This window comes from Felis catus, chromosome C2, assembly GCF_018350175.1.
Source record: "Felis catus isolate Fca126 chromosome C2, F.catus_Fca126_mat1.0, whole genome shotgun sequence".
Lineage (NCBI taxonomy): Eukaryota > Metazoa > Chordata > Mammalia > Carnivora > Felidae > Felis > Felis catus.
In genome coordinates this window covers 14,782,646-14,799,788 of record NC_058376.1, presented here as the reverse complement: position 1 = coordinate 14,799,788, position 17,143 = coordinate 14,782,646, and the positions used below count along the sequence as shown (strand labels likewise).

General features: G+C 40.4%; 1 protein-coding gene and 1 pseudogene across 1 annotated transcript; both read right to left on the bottom strand.

The window, feature by feature from the left end:
* Positions 1–511: 511 nt before the first annotated feature.
* KRTAP27-1 (keratin associated protein 27-1) lies at positions 512–1,993 on the bottom strand. The gene has a single exon (XM_023260855.2). It carries the CDS (start codon positions 1,904–1,906, stop codon positions 1,292–1,294), a length of 615 nt encoding a protein of 204 aa, XP_023116623.2. The 5' UTR covers positions 1,907–1,993; the 3' UTR covers positions 512–1,291.
* Positions 1,994–9,310: 7,317 nt separating this feature from the next.
* Positions 9,311–10,015, bottom strand: LOC101083025 (annotated as a pseudogene).
* Positions 10,016–17,143: the final 7,128 nt, after the last annotated feature.

Genomic DNA, 17,143 nt, shown 5'->3' with positions numbered 1-17,143 from the left:
ATTAACTTATTAAGTCTCACAGTGGAACTATCATTAACATCGCAGTTTTGAACTTGAGGAAACGGAGGTGAGAGTCGTTAAATAATTTGTACAGAGCCTCACGGTAGGGTTTCAAACAACCCTCACCCGGCAAGGCTGAGATTCAGACCCAGGAAAATCTGACTTCAGAGTTCATGCTCTTCACCACTCCCGTATGTCACTCTGAAAACCGAGAACTCCATTTAAGAGCACACCCATAGCTTCTCAATAGCCAAGCTATTCTAAGCAAAATTAATGTATCTCCACACATTCTGGCCCCACGGTTTTATGATCTTCATACTGAGGATGTTCCCTTTCTGCTGCTGACTACCACAACCATGTTCTTTTATTCTGCTTCATACTGTACAAACAATTGTAATGGAACATATTCTCTTTTTTTTTCTTCCAAATATTTATACCATTTTCATCTGGTGAAAAAGAAAACCCAGTAACGTAAAACCCATAAAAGGGTTGAAGAAAAATAATGTGACAATTAAGTTTGTAATTCTAAACGCAGTAAATTTATTTAACACGAAGAGTGTTTTCCCAACTCATAAAACACTTAAGAAATAGTGAAAAGAAGAAGACGGATAGCAGAAATGTAGTAGATCCACTAAGCCGGAGCTCATTATATTCAAAGCTCTCTGGCTACTATGTGGTTATGAAGTCCATGGAAGTGAAATTGAAAATTCTCTTGCACTTTTCCAGCAATAGATTCAATCTCACAGTTGACTACAAGAGAGTTGTGATACAGCAGATAAAATAGTGAATGGACAGGAGGTAGATACAGATTTCAACTGCGGTTCTGATGTTATTAACAACACGGACAACGTCTGATAGAGTTGAACCCATCAGATTCATGGGACTAGACAGGGTTCAGGGTCCCTTTAAACTACAATATAATCTAGATTTCTGAGATTAGGCGCACATTACATTTATATATTATAATAAACCAGATTCAGTGCTAAGTGTTTCCGCTGATAATAACCAGTACTCAGTTAGTTACTGGTTACAACTCTCAGTGCTCTGCAAATAGTGTCCTAGTGACCTAAAATATTTAACACGCTTCCCAATCCCAGCTTCCTACCAGAAATGCCCCAAAGAGCAAAAACCAAAATCTCTTCTCTTTGTAGATAGCAAAAGACCTGTCCATTCACTCACAAACACACAAAAAATAATACGTATTTAGAGAAATAAAAGTTCCTAGATACCTTGGAAAATCAATTTATCTGAATTAGACTATGTTATCTCCTCTACACATTCTCTGCATTCTTCACTTACTAGGCAGTTGCAAACCACCAGTAACACAGCAGGTTGGCTCATAAGTGTTAGAAGAAGATTCCAGGAGTTGTGGCCCTGGTGCGACATAGACTGGAGGCCTACAGGAACCAGATTCAGGGCTCTGAGATTGACATTGGCCAGGGTCACATTCCAGAGTCTGACAACTCTTACACAGATAAGTCTTGGGTGGACAACTCTTTGCCACGTGGCTCACAGGCTGGCAGTTCTGGACTATAACTTTCTGGCTGCTTCCTGACTGGCAAGGCTGAGAAACACACGCCAACATTGCTGAGGAACGTCCTGATTGGCATATTGTCTTTTCACAGGGCCTGGAACTAGAGCAAGTTGTTTGGAAAACTCTGGGGAGGCAAGCACTTTGCATGCAGCTCTGCTCTGTGCCCAGTTCCTGTTTACAGTTGGGCACTTTGCAGCTGGTAGTTTCACTGCAGGTTTCTTGAAAGTCGTCCAGGAGCCAGGTCCTGCCATGGCAGCTGCTGGGTAAAAAAAATCCATCTTCAAAGCTTATGAGCTTAGACCCATGTACAATGGCAGAGAGTGGTGGGACATTGTAGAAGTTCCTGGGAGAGTGGCCTTGGCTCTCGGACATACTGTTGAAACCCTTGATTGAAGTCGGTCTTAAGGACCCAGCATGCCAGATCTGAAGATTCCTTTTTGGCGAGATTATATACTCAGAAAACTGGGTGTTGGCTTCTTCTCAAGACTCCTTTCCACCTCATTGCTTAAGCTAATTTGAAGTATAACATCTCATTAGCACTTTGTTTAGTAACATATGAAGATAATGTCCTATTAACAAAGAAGCTGATCAGTTTTGAGTCCTCAATATAGCTTTCATGTTAGCCCCAAAGCTGACTCATACGGGTGGAGTTTGTCAAATATGAGTCCCAACATGCCTCCCAAGCTAACACCTTTTTTTTTTTCTTAATCACCATGACTCTCCATATTGGTAAATGGACAAAACAAATGTATGTGGAAATAGCCAACTGCGTACTAATCAGTATTCAGCACTAGAGTTTTCAGAGAGGCTCTTTTGGCAAAAGAAAATAATGTGATCAAGACATTTTCAGTCAGAAGCCAATCCAATTAAACCAACCCTCATTCTACTCAGATCTTTGTCTGTCCAATTGATCAGGATGTGTGAAGGACTCGACAATGAAATCTTTTCTTACTGTTCACCCAAAGTAGTGACAGTGACCATTGTCCTATGAATGTCTTTCTCTTTGTCTACCATTTTGTTTCCCTCCTCTTACTGAAGGTCAAATATAAATGTTGCCTCTTTATGAAGCTTTTCCCGGATCTTCCTATTTGCAGGTTACTACTTCTTCTGAATTATCAATGGACTTTGACACATTCTTTATGATGACTGTATTTATACCAAGTGGTGTCTTTACTTCTATTTGTGCTTCTCAACGGGTGATATTTGCCTTTGTAACAATCCTCTTTCAGATATACTTTTCATTTTTGTTTGTTGTGCCCTGTTTTTTTACTTTAGAATGACTGAGTCTTACATTTATCACATTAGCCACTGTACTTAGTATAATGTCATACTCATAACATAGGGCCTACGAGCATAATTTCTATGGCACCTTCTATAACTCACTTAGCTCAGCTCTTGACTGTGAAACAATAGAAGTGCATTCTTAGCACCATTCTCTGGCTCCTTTTCTCAGGTCTGAAGAAAACCAAGAACATTCAGGAACCTGATACAAGTCCTCCTCAATATGTGATGGCCCGGGGATGTCATATATTTCAACGGACGCACCTGAATACATTCAGCCTGACAAGCTGCCTGCTCAACTTGTGCAAAAGGCCTTCATAGCACATGCAAGCTATTTAAGATTTTGAATGACCAGTCTTGTGTGTTTACAGATCCCAATATGCTGTCCACATGACCCCAATAACCCGTTTAAATCTTATGCATAGTTGTATTTATCATTGCATGGAATACTTCCACTGTAGCTTGTATTAAATGGATTTCCATTGCCCTGAGACTAAGATCCATATTCCTTAGTCTGGCCTACACAGCACCTTGCAAAACCTGAGTGCTGCCTGTTTTTTCTAACTCCAAATCTTGTCATCTCCCTCTGCCCGACATCCTCCATGGCACAGGCTTCTACTTGGCCCTTGAGCATGTCTAGCCTCTCTTTGCCTCAGCACTTTGCACGTGCCTCTGCCTGTCTGTTTCATCCCATTTCTGCCCTCTCGGACTCAACATACAGCTTCTTCCGTCATCTTTTGTGTCTCAGCTTAAGAGCTACCTCGAAAGGTGGCTTGCCTTCATCACCCTGTTTGAGAAAAGACTGCATTCTCAGAGTCTGTTTTTCTTCCCTCATAGAACTTATCTTACTTTATAATGATTTTATTTGTTTCTTCACTGTGCCTTTGCCCCTACACTATGAGTTCCATAAAGGCAAAAAGTGTGAATGTCTTCCTCACTATTCTATCTTCAGCCCTGAGCCCAGAGCCTGGCTGGCACATAATAAGAGCTCCATTGATGTGTTTTGAAAAATTAATGAATAGAAGCTGCTAAATAAATGGAAGGTGTTAAATGTATTCAAATTATAGTTAATGTCTCAAGGGATGGAGTTCTGAAACCTTGACATACACAAGATTTTCAAGAATTGGCCAGGGTACAGAGTTTAAAGAGAAAAAAAAATAACCATTGCCTACCTTTCAGCTACTCCTTTGTGAAGTAAGAGCAAAGTCATCAAGAAAGCCACTTATTAGCATGGCAGAGGCTGAGTCAATTATTTTAAAATAATGTTTGTTCGTATGCAGGCATGTTTTAAAAAGCTTTTGCCATGGAAAAAGAGCACCACTTTTCACTGTCAGCATGACAAAGTCCTGTTGCCAGATTTGGAGGGGACAGAGGCAGGACATCATCGAGGCCAGCATTCACACAACTGGCTCCAGCAGAGTGCCTTCTCATTAACCTCACAATGTGTAGCAAATTAGCAAATACCTGTGTGGTTCCCAATCTCCAAATGTCAAATAGTGATGCTGGGTCTGTCATTTGTGAATAAGGCCACCCCACGTGTCCTTTTCTCTTTGGGCTGAAGCATTGACTTGCACATTCTATTTAACTGAGTGCCGAATTAATAGGTGTTTTGGCATGCAATTTTGGTTCAAGGAGTAAATACATATTTTCACTGGTGCTAGATTTATAAAGGGAATTACTTGGCTTATTACTGTGGAATGACGAATGCTAGGACAACTGGTCACCTTGAGATTGTTTCCATGAAACCTACTAAAAACTAAATGTTAGCTTTGTAAGCACTTGGATAATGATAATTATACAGTATATCTCCTAGTATTCTTGCGAAATAGGTAGAAATAGTCACCTGATTGCTTATGGTGACTAGACATTTTGCTACTAAACGATTGAATAATTCCTTGGTCTCTCTTGGTCTGGAAGGATAAAAATGATTGCTGCTGCAGTATCACGTCCTTACCACCAGAGGGTGCAATATCAACAATCCTTGTGGAAAAGAAATTAAATACAAGGATTCTCCAGTTAGGGTTCTAAGCCAAGATCTACAATCACAAACCTTAAACGCTTCTCTTAAATGTCTATGCCGTGGCTGCCTCGTTTTAAAATGAAAACTGTAAGGGTATCAATCTCATCAAGTGGTTTTACAGATTAAATGAGATGATATATATGATACCCAACTGGCTGCCACATATTGAATGGTAAATGAATACAAGCAGTAATTGTTTCTCATCAGGTTAAGGATGCTTGTGCAAACCAAAATGTTGTTCGGATGGCAACATAAATCTTGGATTGATATAAAACTATAAGGTAAAATAAAAGCACTATCTTTTTTTGTGTGTTTGAGATTATGTTGTTTGTATCTATAACTGTTGCACATTTTATTCTTTTAAGGATCAGATTGGGAATGGATTCATTCCCATTAAAGATCTAGTCAACCTGTTTCTGTCTCTCAAGGGCTTGTCACTTGATGGTTATAAAGTTGAACAGTTTATATTACTTTCATATTTGATTATGTGCCTATGTTGAATTTCTAATCACTTGCTCAGCTGTATTAAAGTAAAAATAAATAAATAAATAAATAAATAAATAAATAAATAAATAAATAAGTTAGAATCACCCTTGAGTCACATAATTCAGCTCAATTCTCCCACAATTTATTTCCTCTATCCTTGCCTTAGTTTTATCTCACCAACCAAATGACTTAAGTTAATTTAAATCCATTCCTCTTCTCCAACCAGGAGGTCACTCATGTAGACAGATTGCATGGCAGTTTAAGAATACTAGACCAAGAGTGAAGAGATTTGGCTTCTAGCCCTGGTTCTATTAATTCACTGCATGAATTTGAACAAGTCACTTTGCCTTTTTGGATATCTTACAAGATAATGACTTTAGATGAGAAGATCTCAAAGGTCCTTTCTAGCTGTCACATTCTATGATTTTCTATCAGAATCTTAATATCTTAGAGTTGAAAGGACATTAAATGGCATCTTGTCAAATCTTCCTACTGAATGAAATCTGCACTTTCATTTAAGCCATATAATTTTTATTAAGATTACTTATGAAAATTTTAACAGAACAAAGACTGAAGTTAGTAGACTATTAGTTGCCATGCATGCAGATAGAAATCTATGACTTAAAATGAATAGTTCTATCGTATTTGGGAGCAACTCTGAGAGTAAAGAAAGCATATGTTTTTCATTGGTCTACCTCAAACAAGTGTGCCAAAGGCAATGACCAACTTCCTTTAAATATACCATTTTGTAAAGTGAGTCAAGTACCATATAATGCCTCTCAGACACTGTAATGCATACAGAAAAAAAATTTTTTTAGTCTCTGGAATACTCAGAGTTATGACATTATAACCATAATAATGATCCTATGTGGAATATGGAAATGGTCTCTTGCCAGCTTTATATGTTTCTAATGATAGATTCTCTTAGAACATGATAATAAAAGGATTCACATGTGACATCATTTTTTTTCTATGAAGATATCTCTAAATAATTTTGCTTCTTGGGATAATTCTTGGTCATTTTCAATTCAATGATATCAGACTTTGATTCAAAAGAAAGAAAGAAAGAAAAAGAAAGCAAGAAAGCAAGAAAACAAGAAAGAAAGAAAGGCAGTAGTACACAGGGTGTATGTAGTCATTAACAAAGGGTAATTGAAAAAAAAGAATGGACCACAGTATCTCAGCCATTTGAGTAATAACTTCCATATTTCCTAACCCCTTGTTCCATTATGTCTTGAATGTGAAAGTGTCATAGTTTATTTATAGTAATAAATAGTAATTATACACTTGCTTTTGTTCCTTTTCCCAGATGCACTTACTCTGGCCTGCCTCTGAGGTCAGCTTTTGGTGAAGTTGTGTTTCTGCCTTTGTGTGATCCAGAAGTGGGAATTAATTTTTGAGTTCTCCCACTTAACACTATGGTTACTGCTGTTGTGAAAATACATCATTAAGATGGTGCTAAATCATTCTTGATAGCAATGGTGAGCAGAAAATGAATGACCCTACTGACAACCAGCTTATCCCAATTGAGTTCAACTAGCAAAAATGAATGAATGTTTGTTGCCATTGACATGATGCATCCTGGGGATTGTAACCCTAGCTTGATTTCATTCATTCATCTACCAGATTAACCTTTATCGAGTATGTACTACTTTTGGGATTTCATTAGGTAAGATCCCATTGTGTGCATCAAGGATATAACAAGGGTAGACAAAACTGTACTGGTTAAACCAAATAATACTTGAAATAAAATATAAAATAGTAACCTTGTAATTAACAAAAATATAAGCATATTTAATGCTACCATTGTGTTGGAAATGTCAACTCTTTTGACTGTGGAGTCTACCTAAAAAAAGTGAGAGGAGAGATAATATTTCTGTGGGTTTTGAAGAGTAAGAAAGACATGACACTCCTTCTAGAGGGAGAATACTGTACTGCACAATGTGTTCGAGGAAAGGAGTAGGTGGCATCGATGGAGTGCATGTTGGTGGAGGGAATGCACGTGGGGTCGTGTGGAGAGGGATTGGGACAGGGCAAAGGTGGCCTGCAAATGGTCTTTAACATAGACAGACCTCAGGGCACCTGGGTGGCTCAGTCGTTAAGCATCTGACTTCGGCTCAAGTCATGATCTTGCGGTCTGTGGGTTCGAGTCCAGTGTCGGGCTCTGTGCTGATAGCTCAGAGCCTGGAACCTGCTTCGGATTCTGTGTCCGCCTCTCTCTGCCCCTCCCCTACTCATGCTCCGTCTCTCTCTCAAAAATGAATAAACATTAAACATTAAAAAAAAAAAAACTTACACGGGCTGTTCTTGGGAAGGCGGGGTGGTTTCAGCCTTTAAATGAGGGTCTCATTTGCCAAAACGTTAACTCCAAGTCACCGAAATTGTTTTCCAAAATGGCTTAAGTAAGTGAAACTTAGTAGCTCATATTTACTAAAGTCCAGAGACAGTCTGGGCTCTACTCCTTGCATTTCTCTTGCCTTTACTGTCTTTCAGGTGATGGTGTAATTTTCAGGCCGCATACAAGATGAATGCACGTGATACGACAAGGTCTAGAGGAAGAGATGGTTGCTCTGCAAAACTCCACAAGAACTTTAACCGCAAGAACCTGTCCACATCACTCCTTGTTTCTCACTGGCGTCAGTCAGAGCACGTGCTCCATCCTGAACCAATCACTTCCAGGGAAGATTGGGGTGCCCCCTTGTACTGGCCAGGTTCCATCCTGAAAGTGGGAGCATAGCAACGTTCTTTCCAAGGACTGACTAGGCTCAGATAAGCAGGGATACATAAAGCACAGTTCTTGTGGGGGGAGGGAAAAGAACGCCTGTGAGGGTGATGACAATGAGTACCCAGATCCACTTACACATGTTTTCTTCCTACTTACGTATTTTCAAATGTAGATGACTGGGGCGCCTGGGTGGCGCAGTCGGTTAAGCGTCCGACTTCAACCAGGTCACGATCTCACGGTCCGTGAGTTCGAGCCCGCGTCAGGCTCTGGGCTGATGGCTCGGAGCCTGGAGCCTGTTTCCGATTCTGTGTCTCCCTCTCTCTCTGCCCCTCCCCGTTCATGCTCTGTCTCTCTCTGTCCCAAAAATAAATAAACGTTGAAAAAAAAATTAAAAAAAAATTAAAAAATAAAAAAATGTAGATGACTGTGTTTGCCCAAACAAGAGAGTTTAGCAGACTACCTGGGTATCACATCCAGATCTAAGCCCAAGATATCAAGAGGTCCAATCTTCCTGCTCACTTAATATTATCTATTCATGATAGGACTACATTTCCAGGAGCTCCCAGGGACTTCTTTGAAAACAGATGGTTGTCCAGTGACCAAGGGAGGAGAGAGTTAAGCACCAAGTTGAGAAAGAACTCTTAGAAAGTGAATTAATTTTATTATAATAAAATGTATACATGTTTAGTTTCATTCATACTTAAGATATTTGTTTCATCATACCCACTTACTGCTGTTAGTATAATATCAGGACCTCAAAATCCCATTATTGCTTGTAAAAGTGGGTGAAAGGAGCTCATGAAAAGTGTTTTGACATTTCCTCATCTGATGCAGACAGCATAATACACTCGAAGCATCACTGCTGTCTCTGGAACTTTTCTTCTTGGATTAGACCCATTAGTAGTTTAACCAAAGTAAGGTACCTAATAAGGCCGAAATGATTATAAGCGGAAGAGTTTAGAATAACCTCCAGCCCAAGCTGTGATTCCACTTGCCAAAAATTCCTGGGAACGAGCAATGTGTTGTCAGAGAATTCTGCCTACCCGGGAACCTGTTTCTTAAATTAAACATTTCTTTTTGGAGAAAACATAGTAGGTTTGAAATTCCCAATGGATATCTTTTTTTTTTAATTAACATTGACTTATGATCCAATATCAAATTACATGAGTTTATTTGAAGGGGAAAAAAAAAAGACCACTTGGTCCATTTTGAACAAAAGAAGTAAGAAGGAAAATAGAAGAAAAATAGAAGGAAAAAAAGAATAGGTATTCTATGAGATAAATGGTTTCACATTAATAGGATTTTTTTTAATTATCACTTTTCTAGCTAGTAGAATATAGACTCTAGCCAGATAATTGCAGAGACTGACTTTGAAGGGCAGTGAAGTCCAGGTCCAGAATCCTTAACAAGTTGGTTGGTGGTAGAAACCAGATCTACAGGTTGGTTGGCAGTAGGAAGTTTGGCTGCTCTTAGAAGCCAGGTAGGTAGGGCAGTAGACGCTGGACCCATAGCCCAGGGAAGGGAACCCATAGACTCCATAACCCAGGGATCCAAAGCCCTGGAATTCACAGCCCAGGGAGTAGGAACTTCTAGATCCATACCCCAGGCAGTAGCCTCTGATGGATCCACAGTCCAGAGATCCAGTGTAAATTGACCTGCAGGGACTACAGAGCACAGAGGTCCTTGGGCAGGAACTGGACGTCTGGCAGGGGCTGGACACCACGCAGGACGTCCGGCAGCTGGTGGGCTCACAGCAGGTTTCCTGACAGCCTCTGTAGAGGGAGGAGCCCAGCTGGCAGGTGCTGGGAGAGCAGAGGTCAGTGCGGTAGACCAGGTTGCTGGGGGAAGAAGAGCCACAGCAGGAGCTTGGGTAGCGCAGGTAGCCCCCAAGGGAGCGGGAGGAGAAGTTTCCAGAACATCAGCTGTAGGTCATGTTGGCAGGAGATGGGAGTTCAGCTGAGTTACAGTGAGAAGATACTGTGATATCTCCCAGGCATGTTTATATGCATATATATCCCCTCACTGCACTGGGTATGATGCAGACCCTTGCCATTCTTGTGCATGTCTTGTCATGAAAATAACTAATTATCCTAGGCTATAATTATAACTGAACACATTCATGTGTTCTTAACTGCTGTTTAATTATTCTGATTTATAGAAGGCACTAGTCCCTTTTTTGTTTTTTTTTTCTGGAAATAAGGTGTGGTTTGCCTTCAAAGATATTTGTCATGATGCAGATAGTGCCCTCCCTTCTTCACGAGCTTGACCGTGGGCATTTTGAGCGTGGATGTATAACTTGTTACCACCAATGCACTCCTAACAGTCACCCACACCCCCCTCCCAAATATTTATGTATGTTTTATTGAGCATTTACCATGCGTAAAACATTGAAAATTGTGGCATCATCTAATCCTTGCAACAACCTTATGAGATAGGAATTGTCACTAATTTAGTGACCCACGTGTGCCTTTCTTCAAAGCCAGAAGGAACCACAATGGTATGCTAACAACTTGAGAAGCTTGTCTTTTTCACTTCGAGTATCATGTGAGCAATGAATGCCCACGTGAAAAAATAACATTTCAGTGTGATAACATTTGCATTTTATCCGATGGGCCTCCGTATGGAGTCTTACCTCTTTTATGAAATCCCTAAATGCCGCCACTGAAGGAACAACTTCTTAATCATTTTAGTTCTGTTTTCTCTTATGCAAAGTTACCATGGAGATGGTTGTTTCAAACTGCCTTCTATTTGTCCTCTCATTTAGCTTATCATCAACAAGCAACTCATGTTTTATCCAGTATGGAGTTATTGGATTCTTTTTCCATGTGAGGCAGAGAATTCTTTGGCAAACACTTAGCCTATCGCTGAGAATAATTGCTAAAAACTGATATACTTTGAGTGACTTGACTACCGATGAAGTGCATTTGCAAAAACTTGAATTTTTAATAGTGTGCTAACCTTTGCCAACTCAGTTGGGAGTGAGAAATGAGACACCTCGGAGAGTGATTCATTTCACTCCCTGCTGAGCTTCTCTTTTGCTCATCGTTCTAGAAAGACAAAGAAGCATAAAACTTACCTTCATACCAAGTAGTTAAAATCATCCTTATGACTATAAAAAAAAAATCAATGGTATAAAGAAAAGTCCTGGAATTAGAGATGTCTTTTTCTCCCCCACTTACGATAATATCCAACTTCTGCCTGCAAGCATCTTTTAGAAATTGGAGACAAAAAGCTATTTATGTAATTTGATCTTTCTGTTTGTTTTGCAGGTGATTTGTTTTCTAATCTCCTATAGTATTTGCTTATCTGGCACCAATGGAAGAGTTTGCTGGTTGTTTTGCTTACAAATTTCTGCCGAATGTTGTGCTCACTTCTCTAAATCCTTTTCATTCCTTAAAGGCAAAATCAAATCCTTCCTATCTGACAGGTGTTCATCTCAGCTGAGCTTTGACTCTTCTGACATCAGAATCTTAGTATGTGATAAGCTATCCATTTGGTACACACACACACACACACACACACACACACACAGATAGAGAAGGAATTGCAAGGGATGCCTTTTGATATGGGACATGCAGAATGAGTTAGACTTCAGCCTTCTGAATTTGCAGAACAGCCACATGCAGGGAAATACCTCAGGGTCAGCAGCAGTAGGGCTTAGTCTTCTTTGCCCCAGCGACTGGCACGTGGTGGGTACTCCTGAGTTATTTCTGAGCTGAAGGAATATATCAAATCATTAACTTTTTGTTTTTGTACTTATCCAAAACAAATATATGCATATGAACAGTTTTTTTTTCTTTTAAAACTTATTTTTATGAAAACTCTAAGTGAAATAAGTCTCTTTCATGATTAAATATAATCCCCAAGTATAAATTCAGTGTGGGAAGTGACCCGAGATATCTATCCCCCACCCCCACTCTACACACAGCTGGCCTTGGGGCCTTGATTAATTATTATTTCTTTTCTGTTTCAAACCGCTTCATTCTCATCCATCCATTCAAATGGTTCTGCTTTCTCAGCCTTATGACAAGGTCGACTTTTCTCCCATCCAAAAATGTCACACAGTGTCATTTCCTTCATGACGATACAGCTCTCCTAATTTGTTAAAGAAAGAATTCTCTAAGAAAGTGTGCCTTCAGTCTGTCAATGATCTTACTTCTTTTTTTCTTTTCAATAACCATAGTTTCTCTCTCTGGCTTACCACTCTTCTGAAATCTCACTGGCATCACCAGCAGTGGCTCTATGCTGCTAAATGCAATGGACATTTTGGGGTGATCTTATGTGAACCTTTAATCACATTCAACACAAGTGACTGACTATGCCCTTGATCTTGAAACATGTTCATCTATGTAGTTCCATAACGTCACACTCCTCATTTTCTAACTGCCACCTAATTCTCTGTAACCTTAGTTGGGTTCCTGTACATAACAGTTCCTGAGGCGTAGTGCTCACCTCTTGACACATGCTGCCTATAGAGGAGGCACGTCCCCATCATGGCTTAAAATACTATCCATATTCTGTGCCATTCAAATGTATATTTTCATACATGCCTCTTTTTAATTCTAGGCTCCGATATCCAATTACTTACCAGACATTTCAATTTGGAGGTTTCATAAGGGTGTCAAACGTTCATGTGTGCGAGATTGAACTTTTGCTCTTCCCTACGGAGAATGAAATATTTCTTTTCTTATCTAGGTAAGCAGTGTTTCCATCCATCTAGTTGCTTAACTCAAAATGCTTAGGATCCTCCTCATATATGCAATCCTTCCCCAAAGCGACCCGTTCTGTCTTCCAAATTCATCATAAATCCATCTAGTCCTGCCTTTTAGTAGAGGGTTTGTCAACCTCATCATCAGTGACATTTTCGGATGTGTAATTCTTAGTTGTGGGAACTGTCCTGTGCATTGTAAGGCAGGACTCTTGGCCTCCATCCACTAGAGGCCAGTAGCACACCTCTTCCCCCCAACACTCACACACACTCATTAGGACAATTAAAAATGTCTCCAAAACTTGCATGGGGGAGAAAGCAGTTCTGGGAAAGAACACCTGCTCGAGTTCAAGGTGGTCTCCTTTCTTGGCGGGCTGTGAGAGTTCCAGCGTGGTCCGCCTCATCTTCAGAAAACGTCTCCTCCAATCTCTTCTCCCTATCCCTGCCTGAAAAATCTTAAGGTGAAAAGCCGGTCGTATCACTCTCTTGATTAAAACTTTCTCATTGCTTTCGAATACATGTGCGATAAAACACAAATCGTCCACGTGACTTGCAAGGCTGCACAGTCGTGCCCCTGCCCATGGCTCTAACTTCATTTTCACACTGTACCCTTTCCCTCTTGCACCATTAAACTCTCTCCAGCTTTCTCCTACCGCAAGGACACGCTATTTTCCCTGCCTGCGTGTTCTTCCTTCACCTGGATAATTAAGATAATTAAGCTTTTCCTCACTTTATAACCACTGGATCCCAGGATAAATTAGGCTTTCCTGTTATGATATCTATTACCTTGTACTTAATTCTATCATCTTTATAATATACACATACACACACATACACATATATATATATACATACATATAATTTTTTAAATATGAAATTTATTGTCACATGGGGGAGGGGAAGAAAAACAAAAGAGGTTAGAGAGGGAGGGAGCCAAAACATAAGAAACTCTTAAAAACTGAGAAAAAACTGAGGGTTTGGGGGGTGAGAGGGGAGGGTGGGCGATGGGTATTGAGGAGGGCCCCTGTTGGGATGAGCACTGGGTGTTGTATGGAAACCAATTTGACAATATAATATATTTTTAAATTGCCTTGTAGACTAGAGCAGCTAGTCTGCCCTGTAGAATACAGCTAGTCCATGGAGTTTGTTACTCTCTGCCATGAGATAAATGGTGTATGCCAACAGGTAAATCAATGCATCACTTCCTTCATTAAGAACATTAGGAAGTCTTGCATGATTAAAATTGTTAGCCTCACTAAATCATAGGTTTGGTAACATCACTGATTTACCGTGGTCTATGACTCATTTTTTTGAGTGACACATCTCTGACTATAATCTCTGGGTGAGGAGTGGGTGGTGGGGGAAGCAGACAATAATTCTACTCTTTCTTGTTCAGCACTGAATCCTCTGCTCAAGAACGATCAAAGTTGTATACTTGTTTTTCTTTTTTTTAATGTTTATTTATTTTTTGAGAGACAGAGAGACAGAGCACGAGTGGGGCACGAGCAGATAGAGAGACACAGAATCCAAAGCAAGCTCCAGGCTCCCAGCTGTCGGCATAGAGTCCGACGCAGGGCTCAAGCTCACAAACTGTGAGATCATGACCTGAGCCGAAGTTGCACACTTAACCAACTAAGCCACCCAGGTGCCTGTGTCTAGTTTCTTAATGGATAAATTAGGAAATGGATGGTTTTATCACCACCTAAATATCTCCTATCTCATTTTGTCTTTAGATCTCCGAACTTTCCCTTGTTCCGCCTATCCCCCTGGATGCTTCACAAAAACAGCAAAACCAGCAGAAGTTTAACTGCCTTCATAAACAGAGTCTCCCGGCTCAGATCTGCTTCTGTGCCTTTTCACCCACCTAAATTATAGTACACCATCTACGCAACTCTGAAAATGGGATGTCCGGGAGACATCTAGAACCGCCCCCCCACCCCGGCCTGCTTCCTCACTTCCCATCTCCCGTCTTGGATCAGCATGTCTTGCTACTTGTTTTAATCTCTGAAACATATTAGAATACTTTGCTTTCCTTTCTTGCTGTGTCTCAGCTTTCCTATCTTTGAGACCGCAGGTGGTTCCTCAGTGTGCCCCCAATCCTCTGGGCCTACCTGTCTCAACTCTGTATCCTGTGCATTTTTTCAGAGTGTGCTTTCAAAAGTCTATGTTGACCTCTGTAAACTTGAATTCATATCTCTAAGTATTTTATGCATGTCATTCTATGATCTGACCCCCCCCCCATTATCTTGCACCGGATACCTCTATGCCCTAATTTTATCTTCAAAAGATAGCACACCTCTCCAGCTCAGTTTAAGGGCTGAAGGCAGAGGAGTCACTCAGGCAAGGGGGGTCTTGTTTCAAGAAGCTCGGCATCGGGAAAGAATGTCAGAAGAGAAGAGATGAAAGGTGAAGCTGGAGACAGACAGGAACCGAATTATGAGTGGTTCTGTCAGCCGTGGTAGGGATTTGGACATCCTTTAAAGGTCCCGAAATCTCTGCAAAATCAAAAATCCTTTGGAACCAATTTGGAGGACGAAGACGATGCAGTATTTATTCTTCTTAGATGGAATCGCATGGCTCAAACTAATGGAAACTATGCAGATTAATTTTTTCTGCCCCTTCTCCATGTGGATATCTTATGCCGTGCCTCAGAAATAAATCAGTATGTTTGATTATGGGGCATTGTCCTAGATACTACCCGGGGTATGGCTAATCCACCCCATTATCTTTCTGAAATCTGAAAAACTCTGGATTCCCAAACTCATCTGTCCTTGTTGGCTTAGACAAGGGAATATGATTCTGAAGCATTGAGAAACCATCTGTAGGTTATAAACATAGGTAGAACTAGATCAAATTTGCCTCCTACAAAGATGATTCTGGCTGCAATGTGAAGACTGGATCAGAGGGTCTCCTAGGAGTATGAATGGATCCCAGGGTTCAGACCATGGTAGTATGATTCAATCGTCTATATTCTTAACCACAGTGCTTGGCTGCCTCCAATAAAAATGATAAAAACCCAGGAACACATAGAATGATATGAGAAGGGGCCCACGTGGCACCCTGAGAAACTTTTACATTTAAGGAATTTGCAAAGAGGAGCCTGCAAAAGACGGGAGTTAATAGCCAGTGAAGTAAAATGAAAATCAGGAGTGTAACAAACAAAATCAATGTAAAGATGTGAAAAAAAGGGAAGTAGTCAAAAAAGTATTGAATATTGGAGAAAGGTCAAATTAGGTAGATATTCCCCCTGGATTATAAACATGTCATGATCAGAGACCACATACATTCATTTCTTTCTTTTCTTTCCTTTTTTCTTTTCTTTTCTTTTTTTTTTTCTTTTCTCTTCTTTTCTCTTCTCTTCTTTTCTTTTCTTTTATTTCTAATTTGGAAATGACCACAATTGCAACAGTGCCTGCCTAGCACATAGTGGATATTTTAAAAGTAATCACAGCTAATTTAAAAAAAAAAATTTAATGTTTATTTTTGAGAGAGATGGGTGGGGGAGAGGAGAGATAGAGGGAGACACAGAATCTGAAGCAGACTCCAGGATCTGAGCTGTCAGCTGAGAGCCCGATGCGAGGCTCAAACTCATGAACCATGAGATCATGACCTTAGCCAAAGCTGGACGCTTAAACGCCTGAGTCACCCAGGCACCCTTCACAGCTGAATTTTAGGGTTCTTCCTACATGCAAAGGAATCTGCATACATTATTTCATTTAATCCTTAAAAGAGCCCTGGGAGGCAGGTGCTCTTATTATCTTCATTGAGAGACCCAGAGAGATGAAATATAGGGCCCAAAGTCACGTGGCTAGTGAGCAGTAGAACCAATATTTGAATCTGGTTTGAATTCGGAGCTCATGCCCTTAACCGCTGTCCTGTCCTGCCTCTCCAAGGGACAAAAGACCACACATCTGCAGACCACGGGGGCCTCTTGAGCCTCAAATTCAGTTCTAACCTTCTTGGACGTCGAAAAGAAAGGGGAACAGTGCATAGTACTAGTGTCCTCCCATCTTCCATGTGTTTGCTCAAGGGTCACTGCTTTTCGGTTTTTTGTTGTGTGTTGTTGAGTATACGCAACACAAAATGTTACATTACTTTCAGGTGTAGAGCATAGTGATTCCACAACTCTATACATTAGGTGCTGCTCACTGCGAGTGACGCTTCCTTGCAAATGGGCGGTCCTTACCGCTTTTATAAAATCAGCAACCAAAGCTATCCACATAGCATTTAGCAATATGAGGAAGTGCAACCCCAGTGGGCCAATGACTCTTAAAAAACATCAAAGGAAAACATGAACAGGTTCAAAATCCATAAAAGTTTAGCTGAGTAGACAGAAACATTTCTGCACATGATGGTAGAAAAAGAATATGAAATAACTTATGATGTCAT